This window comes from Panulirus ornatus, chromosome 8 (assembly GCF_036320965.1).
Source record: "Panulirus ornatus isolate Po-2019 chromosome 8, ASM3632096v1, whole genome shotgun sequence".
Lineage (NCBI taxonomy): Eukaryota > Metazoa > Arthropoda > Malacostraca > Decapoda > Palinuridae > Panulirus > Panulirus ornatus.
Genome location: NC_092231.1, coordinates 43,487,295 through 43,498,895, shown reverse-complemented (window position 1 = coordinate 43,498,895; position 11,601 = coordinate 43,487,295). Strand labels below are relative to the sequence as shown.

The 11,601-nt window shown below is 42.3% G+C and overlaps 1 protein-coding gene across 3 annotated transcripts in view; it reads right to left on the bottom strand.

The window, feature by feature from the left end:
- Positions 1 to 406: 406 nt before the first annotated feature.
- The window catches only part of LOC139749914 (uncharacterized), a 153,215-nt gene continuing 142,020 nt past the window's right edge, over positions 407 to 11,601 (bottom strand). For 2 of the 3 annotated variants that reach the window (XM_071664326.1, XM_071664327.1), the window contains exons 13-16: positions 9,785 to 9,976; positions 7,388 to 7,597; positions 3,229 to 3,348; positions 407 to 1,981 (exon numbers count right to left, since the gene is read on the bottom strand). In XM_071664326.1, coding sequence (XP_071520427.1) covers positions 1,838 to 1,981; positions 3,229 to 3,348; positions 7,388 to 7,597; positions 9,785 to 9,976 — 666 coding nt within the window. In that variant the 3' untranslated portion in view covers positions 407 to 1,837. The remainder of the gene's footprint in view (positions 1,982 to 3,228; positions 3,349 to 7,387; positions 7,598 to 9,784; positions 9,977 to 11,601) is intronic. The other variant, XM_071664328.1, reaches the window with a different exon arrangement.

The following is an 11,601-nucleotide window of genomic DNA, read 5'->3' as shown; positions in this document are numbered from 1 at the left end:
GCAGGTGTGTTACATCTCTCTCTCTCTCTCTCTCTCTCTCTCTCTCTCTCTCTCTCTCTCTCTCTCTCTCTCTCTCTCTCTCTCTCTCTCTCTCTCTCTCTCTCTCTCTCTCTCTCTCTCTCTCTCTCTCTCTCTCTCTCTCTCTCTCTCTCTCTCTCTCTCTCTCTCTCTCTCTTTTCCGCCCTGATGCGACGTGTTTAAAGTACTTGATTACGCAAAGGGAACATATCATGTTCAAGGGTACGTGGTAAAGTGGTCGTGTATGAAAATGTGGTATACAGTAGTCTTGTTTAGATATGTGGTACACAGTGGTCTTGTTTGAATATGTGGTATACAATGGTCTTGTTTAGATATGTGGTATACAGTGGTCTTGTTAGAATATGTGGTATACAATGGTCTTGTTTAGATATGTGGTATACAGTGGTCTTGTTTAGATAGGTGGTATACAGTGATCGTGTTTAGAGAAGAGGTATACAGTGATCGTGTTTAGATAGGTGGTATATGGTGGTCGTTTTTATTTATATGTGGTATACAGTGGTCTTGTTTCGATAGGTGGTATACAGTGGTCGTGTTTAGATAAGTGGTATACAGTGGCCGTGTTTAGATATATGGTATACAGTGGTCGTGCTTATTTGAGCCCAGGGCAGCACCAACACTGAGGACTGTTGTCTCTTGTGACTCTCTCCGCTGTAAACACCGTTGTTTACAGAATAGATTCGCAATGTTTACAAAATTCGTTCCCTAACAAGTCAAGGTGCCAAAAATTTAAGGCATTAATACTCAGCCATTCTTTCTTTTTTCCCATTGACATCATAGAACTGATGAGTTCTGGATTGCATTCATAACCCGAGATATTCACGAATTTGTTCGTTTTGAAAAATAACGTTTGGTATTGACAACAGCTGAAAACGACCTTCCAGACACAATTACATTCATAATATTTTCTACATGATGTCAACTTGTTAATCTGTTTATCAAATTAGCATATCGTTTGTACATTCCGTGGAAAAGTCTTTGAGAAGATAAACAATTACACATAGTGGGAACGTAGACTGTCATATACCAAGAACTCAATTATGGCTAAATGATATTTTCCACTTTTTTTTTTTTCGTTTGCTGTCACCGTCCAGTGAACCAATTAAAACAGTATCATGAAAATGATATCTTAATGACATTTCTTATTTGTAAAACATATGGATATCTTTTCCAGTTGATCTCTCACTACATACACATATCTTATCTTATTAACTACCTCGTATTTCAGATCTTATACCTATTTTCATCATAATACTGTACCATCTGCCAGCTGTAACTATGAAAAAACTCATTGCACCATAATAAAAGAGCTTTCAACTCACATAATTTGTCCATAACCATCTCCACACTCGCCATCCAGTAAAATACCTCCTTTTTCATCCATGGCAACACATTCATGGTTCTCTCTGTCTTTTAATGCTTAGGAGGATTTCCTAGCTTCTCTGGCACTTCCTTCTGTCCTCACGGAACACAACACACTTCCACAGTCTTTTTCTACATAAAAAACGATTTAGTGTGATTAAATTCTACATCGTTTTCGCAGTTCCAGGCCTCCTCCTCGAGTCTTTTCAGCCTTCTGCACGTAAGTCTCGAGAGCTTCTCCTCCTCGAGTCATTTCGGCCCCTTGCACGTAAGTCTCCTAGCCCTCATCCTCCTCCGACCATCTGAGGAGACTTCAGCCCACTTAACAGAGACATATCTCCTCTATCATCCGCCAGGGATATACCTTTGTCTCTCGTCTTGAGGGCCTCATCTTTAGGCTTTTTCACAAGCAACACCTTATGGCTTATGCCACTCCTCGCTATCTTCTGGTGACCACACGCATCTTCCTCTTGCTCTTGCCCTTCTTATCAGCGGTCTGTAGGTCTCTGGGGTGGTTTTCTAAGCTCATCTTACACTCGATGAGGTAGGAAGCCAGCAGAGGGAGACGCCAGCGCCCCCGTACCTTCAGCGCCACCAAGAACATCAGGAGAGGGTTGTTTAGTAACACGTACTGGAACTGTGCAAGGCACGTGAGTGAGGAGCGAAAAGGGGGGGGGGGGGAAGCGTGAGTGGATTGTGTGGTAAGTTAGGTTCAGCGATTGTGGTGGGGACGGGGTAGTATGGTGAGTTAGGTCCAACGACGGCGGTGGGGACGGGGTAGTGTGGTGAGTTAGGTCCAACGACTGTGGTAGGGACGGGGTAGTTTGGTGAGTTAGGTTCAGCGACGGTGGTGGGGACAGGGTAGTGTGGTGAGTTTGGTCTGGCTGCAGTGGTGGAAGCGAGAGTGTGTAGTTAGTTTAGTCCAGCCATAGTAGTGGGAGCGGGGTTTTATGGTAAGCTAAGTCTAGCCACGGTGGTGAAGCAGGGTTGTGTGATGAGTTTGGTCTAACCACGGTGCTAGGAGTGGGGTTACATGGTGAGTTAGGTCTAGTCGTGGTGTTGGGGGGATTGCGTGGTGTGTTGGGTCTAGCCACAGTGGTGGGGGTGGGTTTGTTTGGTGTTTTGGTAAAGCCAAAATGGCGGGAACAGGGTTGTGTGGTTGATTAGGTCTACTCTAAACCAGATACCCATTCATCGATCAGCCCAGAGGGAAGAAGGAACAGCTGAGTTGATCGTGGGTCGTCTTGCCCAGCCCAGACTTCGAACTAGGGCTCGCCTTTGCATGACTGTACAGGGTACTGAGCTGGTTTTGACCAAAAAGCAAAATGAGCTACAAATGGAGGGTTAAATCTATACAAAAAAATTTGGAAAGGGAGAATCCTTTGTGGTGGAAGGGGTGTTAGGAGAGGAGGGGGTAACTTACTGTAATCAGCAGGATTATCATGGGTCTTACAGGTATATTCTGTATTAGCATGGGAAGTATCAGGAAAATCTTAATGTGCTCGAAAATAAGATAAATCTCAAAAAAAGACATTCACTGAAATGCGTCCAAACACACACACACACACACACACACACACACACACACACACACCCACACACACACGTGCAAGCAAGCAAACAAGCAATTAAGAATTTTCATGCCAAGCCTTTTAAAAGCAATACATGTATATATGTATATTTATATATATACCAATATCATCATCAAAAGCACAACAAAAGCTACTCATTATACTCTATGTATCATTACAAGTGCAGCCAAAGCACGGCACTAAAGCTATTGTCTCACAGTTAACCGAAGCAACAACAAACCTCAGGCAAGACACATACCGCAGACCCACCCACCTGGGGCCTCGGGATCCCGTATATGAGTAACTTGTAGTACCCGACCCCAGGGGGCACGATGACCAGCCGTAGCTGTTCCTCCGTCTCCTCACTGCCAATGATCCCCTGCGGAAAAGGAGAGACTCGTTAGTTGCCCGTCTGGCGGAAAGGGGCGCAGGACTGCACAGAGGGAGATATCAGAGATCAATTAAAGAGTAAACGACATCAGCTGGTTACAAGACCTGTGGGAAGGTTAAAAAGGGAAGAGACATGATAAATGTAGATGATAAGAAGGGCAGCGAGTAAGGTAGTTGGCGAACAGATGGGACATGAGGGGTTATAGCAGCACAATACCGACGGTCTATCAGTACCAGAACCTAGAAACAAGGGAGCCATGGTTGCTGAGTATAACAGAGTGCCGTAAGACTACGAACGATGAATTTGACGCTGCTGGAAAAAAGTATATTATTCATTAACTGTCCCAAACGTATGAATTTTATTCACGAGGTGGTAGTGCAAACTTTATAAGTCAAGTAAACGGTCTTACTGGTAGGAATATAGCCACCTTCTCTAGTACTTTATATTGTGACTTTCCTTACTTCAACAGTTACGAGCTACACAGCCTCAAATATATCAGGTTAAGAATGAAAGAAATTATGGAGACTGCAGTTCAAGGTGTCTAATGGATTGTTATGGAACACCAATTACCCTATCTTCTCCAATGCTTAACATAAGACGAATATTTACTCTCGACCTAGAATAACTCGATCTAAGTTATCACAATTCGAACGATGCTACTTTCGCTGGCATTATTATATACATGTTCACTGTGTTTTTAAGTAAATGCCAGAAGTCGGTTCCTTCGTCTGAATATATTGCTTGTGAGAGATAAATTGGCCGTATACAACACTATCTCTCTTCACCTTAAGAGATTCCTTTATTGGAAAATGACCTCTTAACGCAAATATAAAAAGTTTCCTCTTCCTCGAAATCTTAATAGTTTTCAACTTTACCAAGGGTCAAGAACTATTTTAAGTGATGCAAGAGAACAGGCCTCCTGGTGCACGTTAGCATGAGAGAACTCAGTACCGCTTCTAGAACTCAGTGTTGCTGTTAACCCAGTGACTGTCGAGACGGCGATGCCGACAAACACAATATTATGAACATCCGGATGAAGAGATGGTCGGTTGCTAAGATTTTCCCTCCCGTTTTAAAGAAAAAACACTGTCGACAATTGAGACACTAATGTTACCATAATTACCATTAGGAAAACTCAATCATCGTTTTTTCTAAAAGTACGTCCCATTATAATGGAGCAATGAACACGGAAACTAAAATTGGATTATGTGTTGTTTTCCCCATTTGTCTCCGCGAGTCAAAAATTGTGTGTCCGTAATCCACACGATTGTTCCCAGGGACTGAAACAATTAGCATCACATTGCGGATGTTTATCGTTCTTAATTCAAGGGATTTGCACTAAATCAGATTCGTAAAGAATCAATTGCCCTTTATGTAATGGATAAATTCACTCACATACACACACACACACACACACACACACATACACACACACACACACACACACACACACACACACACACACACACACACATATCAATAGAAGGCAACAGAAACTCTACCTGAAATAGGAGAGATGAGTTAACGGGAAATAAAAATGAGCCACTGAATCCCCTACACTAAAAGAGAAAATGAGGAGAGAGGGAAATAACAACAATTTTCAAAGTACTGAATTGATTGACCAAGCTTCAGAATGTAGAAATATATATTCTACTTGCTGAACAGGGCTCTTAGGAGCGTGTGAGAGAGGACACGCTCGATAGAATGTTAAAACAACGCTTCAAGTTCCTTCGAAAGGAAGATGTATCCATGAGAATGTACGTCTCTCAACCATCATAAGACAAGGGAGTTCGGCAGGATCACCTTCCACCGACCGCACAGAAACCCGCCCATATTCTATGAAGTCATGGCGAGGAGGTGAGATCGTGGTAAAGCAGCCAAATCATCTTCAGTTGTTCCCTTGCTCACAGACTCTCTGCAAACTTAGTGACCGTTGCTTAACATTGGCTTTCGATGTCACCCAATCTCGCTCCTCTCCTTCAGAGATGTGAGATGGATATTCTCGTCTCTCCTTCGCGGTTTTCCAAGACAAGAATCGCAAGTACTTTGTTGTATCTTGGGGATAAGCGAGCCCGAGCCTACGGCAGCTGCTACAATATGGCAGTGATCATAGACTTTGATAATGATGATTTAGTCTTACCCCTACTTTATATTTTTCATATGTTTTGCTATCTTTATGCTGTTTTCCTTCTTAAAGTATCTCAACACTTCGTGATTTATTTGATTTGTACTCTATTTTAAAGTGGAAGCACTATGCGTGGACCTGGTATCTGAATGGTCATATGCAAGTCAAGTGCCGACGCAGAACCTTATCATAAGAGGTCGGGACACGAGCACCACAAGCTGAGAGTTTTGTTTATTCACTAGGTCAAGATTTGATAGATCCTTGGGGTTGGTATATTCTGTTCAAGAAGTATGGAACCTTCTAAGGAGTCCTCTTTTCGCTGAAATTGCATAAGCTTTCGATTACCGTTCATGCCCAACACGAAATCTTACTTTCCATTCTACATATTTGGCCAAAAGTACCGAAAGATTGGTTTTGTTTCATCAGCACGTATATAGTACCAGATTTACATGACGCTTTTAAATTAGCAACAGATTTTAAGAAGTCAGAAACGTTTATGGACATAATAAGATAACATCTTTTGATAATCTCATGGAGGGGCAGTTTTCTTCCTAGTCTTTCAAGAATCTATCTAAAGCTAAAGACTGTTACCGGGAAAAGAAAATCCTTCAGAGGAAAAGACACAATTTCGAAGCATTTCCTTGAAGGGAGAGGAAATGGCTAAGCAGTCTAGAGCCAGTGGTCGCAGGAGAACCACTTCAGAGAAGTTCAGTTAGAGTCAGGGGGTCAACTTTAAAGTTTCTGAAGTTCGACAGATGCGTCCCTCACCTGCTGTAGCCGTGCCTGACATGATTATGGAAAATTCGTCCGAACATTTTTCGAAAATAAAGAGACAAAACTCGACGTGGCTTCTGAAGGACTGTAATATGGAAATAGAAAACAAAAATGTAATAAAACATAACAAGAGACATATTTTGTATTTATTGGAGAAAGAATCAGAGTAGATAGGCATGGATTATAGATCTTCCTCTTTAAACAAGGAAATAAAACTTTTCAAAATGATCATGATGGAAAATTTCCATGATATTAATTTGGTACTTTTCTCAGGCCCTTCGTAGGTATTCTAATTTATCTGTTGTAACTATATCAGTATGTGGGGATTTTCTGTGATTTTTTTCATAACTAGATCAAAACTGGGAACACTATTCTTCCATCTACGATTGTTTCCATTCCTATGGGGAGCAGACACCGATATGTTTTTATCTTTTAAGGAAACTTGTATGTCCCTTTTATCAGCTTACCTGAAAACTTTTGAAAACTCTAGATCAGAAAGAAGAGTTCCTGGAGTTCGTGGAATGTCTAGACATTAAGTCTACTAAAGTTTGATCAAATCTTGTGGCAACTTTGGTCCAGTCCCAAAATTTCTGTCTAAGGGAGACTGTTAAATCTAAACCTGGGCGGGATGCGATATGATCGCTGAGTCCTATGAGCGAGCATCTACTATCCTCGTATGTTTTGTAATAATCAGGGTGAGTAAGTCTTCAGTACATCTTATTTCGTCAGATAAAACAGTGTTTTGACTCACCATGAAATAACTGCTACCTCAGATGGTCACAGGGTTGTGCCCACACTGGTGCAATGGTTATTCATCTTTCAGTCATTACATTCATCAAGTAGAAGGCACACGAATAGTAAGAAACGTGTTAGAAAAGATGTGAAGAAATTCTTTTCAGTTAACAAGGAGGTGCATTAGAATCATAGGTGAAGAAACATCGAATTCAAATCAGTTAGAAATGTTTTCAAATCCTTAGGATGGCAAATTTGGCTTAGAATAGAGAGCCTAGTGGAACTCCTTCCGCACATTGTACGAATCGGTTGTTACACACATTTTAGTGACGATTCGTTTCTTTGTATTACTTGAGCCTGTTAACTACAGGTAGAACCAGTGCTGTGGTAACCTACCTTGAGGTTGAGCAGGTGTCCCTCTGTGTTGTACACTTGGAACATGATCATGATCTCGAAGGCTTTCTCGAAGTAGATGAGTTTCTTGCCACCCCACGTGACTATGACGGGCCCAGTCTGGTTAACAGGGTCCAGTCCGCACTCGTACAAGCGAGGCGTCGGACCCCAAGCCACGTCGTGCAGCGGCCACGGTACGGGGTAGCGACGGGCCTGCAAGAGATGGCGAGGTCGTAAGTGTTGGAGGAGTCTGTGTGGCACGTGGCCTTTGAGACGGTTAACGATGCAGGGGAAGGGGAGGGGGGAGTGTGATACATGATATGTGTGTTGGTTGATGATGTAGGAGGACTACGTGACACTTGGCTTGTGTGATGGTTGATGATATGGGGGGCTGTGACACATGACATGTCATGACTGAGGATAAAGAAGGCTATGGTACGAGGCTTGTGTGATGGTTTATGATGTAGGAGGTCTATGTTGATGATGTAGGAGGATGTGCAGCAAGTAACTTTAGGGATGGTTGCTTGTGTAGGGGACTGAATGGCAAGTGTGATCAGTGCTTGCATCAAAGCTACGTGACACATAACATGCTTGATGAATGGTGATGTATGAGGTTGTATGCAAGCACATGGATAGTATGATGGTTGATGATGTTTGGGACGGTATAGTATGTGTACTCTCGTTTATGCTTGAGCAAAAGTGGGGATGTGTAACACATAGTAGCAAGTGTGAAATATGATGATTTTATGACCATGTGACGTATGCTGTGCGATGACTAATATAGTTGAGGCTTTGTGTATAGATACTTGGTGGATGATGACATGGGGAGCTATATGGACTGATTGAGAGGTAGTTCATAACGTTCAAAATCGTCATCATTTCTACCCACTATATACACCATTAAGATGGAAACTGGAAACATCAGTTATGAGAAAACATCTAAACAATGCTTAAGGATGAGTGTGTGGTTAGCGAGGCCGTAACCAAGGAATCAGAAAAAACCTTAATCCCATTAAAACAAAAAGGAGGGAAACTTTACAGAGCTGAATGGATTCTCGAGGAACATTGGCTGGATGATGAAATTCAGCATCCCAAACAATGCATAGTGTTGCAAAAGGTTCTGTGAGGTACAGAAATGAGTCAAGAGATGGGTACCGTTGGTGGGAAGTAAAGAGATAAGGATAGAGAAGGAACAAACGTGGCTCAATATATATCAAAGTATAAATGCAGTGTAGATGTGCTACACAGGCATAGCAACCAGGAAACGTTTGAAAGATATAGAGCAAAGAACGAGTGGAGTAATTTACGAATTACCAGTAATTACCAGTAATGGAGGAGAACTCAGAGGAAATGGTAGATGATACATAGACCTTGTGTGAAGAGCCAAATGCAATGCTCCAGAGTTTATTGACGATCAAGGACAAAGTACCTCCAACACATGCAAGATGGGATTGAAAAGGTATTAGAAAGCATTAAGATGATCGTGCGAAAAATGAATATGATCCTAAAGGATTCAAGGCCGTACAGAGCGCATGGTTTTCTCTGCCTTGTGTGCCTTGCTTTACATACTCAGAGACTAAACATGAAAAGTTTAAGTTTTGCTCGAAAAAGAAGTGAAAACCAGCGCATGGAAGACAGCAAAAATATTAATTTCTAGAGGATGCATTAAGTTTCAAGCCAGTAGCACTGAAAGCAAGTTGTGGTAGCAACTGCAAAAGATATTCAGGAAAGAAATGGATGAGTACTTACATGAGTCCTTACAAAGAGGAATCTACTTCTGTGAGAAGCAACATAGGCTCACAAGGAATCAGTCTTTTATCACTAATCACCTGAGCCTCTGTGACTGAGTGAGCATTAGCCAAGATAAAATAAACGGACGGATGGACTGTCTTTCTGGACTGCATGAAAGCACTTGACACTATACTCCAACGAAAGCTACGAAAACAAGTGAATTTCCCAGCGATCATAAGAGTGAGGCCCGTCCTCCTCACACCAAGTAGGACAGCACCTCATCATCCCGTCCTCCTCACGCTAGGTAGAACAGCATCACACCTTCTCGTCCTCCTCACAACAGACAGACCAGAACCTTATCTTCCCGTCCTCCTTACACCAGGTAGGACAGCACCTCACCTTCCCGCCCTCCTCACATCAGGTAGGACAGCACCTCACCTTCCCGTCCTCCTCACACCAGGTAGGACAGCACCTCACCATCCCGTCCTCCTCACACTAGGTAGAACAGCACCTCACCTTCTCGTCCTCCTCACACCAGGTAGAACAGCACCTCACCTTCCCGTCTTCCTCACACCAGGTAGGACAGCACCTCACCTTTCCCTCCTCCCCGCAGCAGGTAGGACAGCACCTCACCTTCCTTTCCTTACAACAGAAAGTTCAGAACCTCACCTTCTCACATGCAAGCAGGAAGGACACCACATGGTCCAGAGAAGACCCTTCTTCCTCTAAGTGTTCTTCGTGTCCAGCGTAGATCTTGAGGATGTAGTTGGTCTTCTCAGGAGCCATGATGGTGAAGGAGCCGACGGCGCCACCCTCCTTCAGCGTGCAGAACACCCACTGGTTGACGCACGCTTCCTCTGTCTGGACGACACGACGGTTGTTCAAGGAGTCATACTAGTTTGTTGAGTGTGATTACATGTACTACAAGACCTAGAAACGTATTACTGAACTATGAAGAGACTACATATAAGTAAAGACGTAGCAAATCTACTTAGGCTCAGAGCAAGTTATAGATGGATACATTATGCTGTTCACACTTTCGTAAAGACAATGTGGTGGGCTCGGATACAAAGTGAGCATCATACTAAGTCTAAGCACCTCTGTCTGTGGTTGAAAGGAACCCCCTGTAGACATATTGAGTGCAGGCAGTATAACGAATACCAGCGGGGGATACGACTGTTCAAGGCCCAGATTGTAAAATGCCATGGAAAGGTTTATCTACTGAAAGCCTGGACTGTAATACCTGGACGTTGGGTCATAGACGACGTAGTCATATGTGGAGGTCATATGTGCAATAGAATGTAAATTATGAGTGGAGATCACGTTTGACATTATGCAGTGAGGTAAAGCGTGAAGTGTAGTCATGAAATACGAATCTTGTGGTTCTTTACGTCTCGTGCAAAATGCCAAATCATATGTGGAGTGCAGACGTGTGGAATATGGAGCTATGTACAAAATGTTGTCTCGTGTATGGAGTGGGGGTCACCTGTGGAATTATTATTGACATTCAGTGTAGACAGAAGCTAGGGGTTAAGTGTGGACCGTGGGGCCATGTATGGCGTGTGGTCATATCTGCAGCATTGAGTCTCATATGTAGAATACATTGTTTATAGTTGGAATTATGCATACGCTGTTTATCACTAAGGAATGACATATGTATAATCTATTGTTTACGCTCTAGGCATGATGCATGTAGATTTTGTTTCGCTCTAAGAATGATACATATATAATTTGTTGTTTACACTTAAGTAATGACACGTGAGTCATATGAAGTTTACACTCTGGGAAAGATACTTTGGATGTAACAGATACATGTTTCATTAACTATTAACACTAAGAATGACATACAACCGATGACACATATGTTGGATAATTAGCTGCTACCAGTCTTCTGATACATGTATCATAATTTCTTTTTAAACTCTAGAGTGACTCAAATGATGCATAATTTTTCGTTTATACTACAAAATTACGTATTCGCTAAATACTGTAACGAGTCACTTACACATAGGACACATATGTTATACCAGTGTATCATATCACATATGCTTTTACGCTGATTGCAGATTACTATGAATTCCACACTTGTATTATGAACCAAAAACACAATAAAGATGTTGCAAATATTGAGTTGGTGTAATCAAGATATGCGACGCACATCTAGTTATCGATCGCAAACGCTACGGATGTCTTCCATACGTTCCGTTGTTGATCGTAAACTCTCAAGTATTGAGCCTAACATGCTGATTCGTTAGTTGAAAACACTTTAGGTGTGCAAAAAAAAATGTTGAGTCGTTGACGGTGTGCCAGAAATGGTGTGTCGTTGATGACAAACAACCCAGGAATGTCAAACATGTACGATCATTGACCGCAAACACTCATTGTACGACACACGTAGCTTTTATGAATCGCCCGTCCTACACACCCGAGGAATACGAAACATGCAAATAGCAATAAACTGCCATGGGAATAATGTATATGTTTTA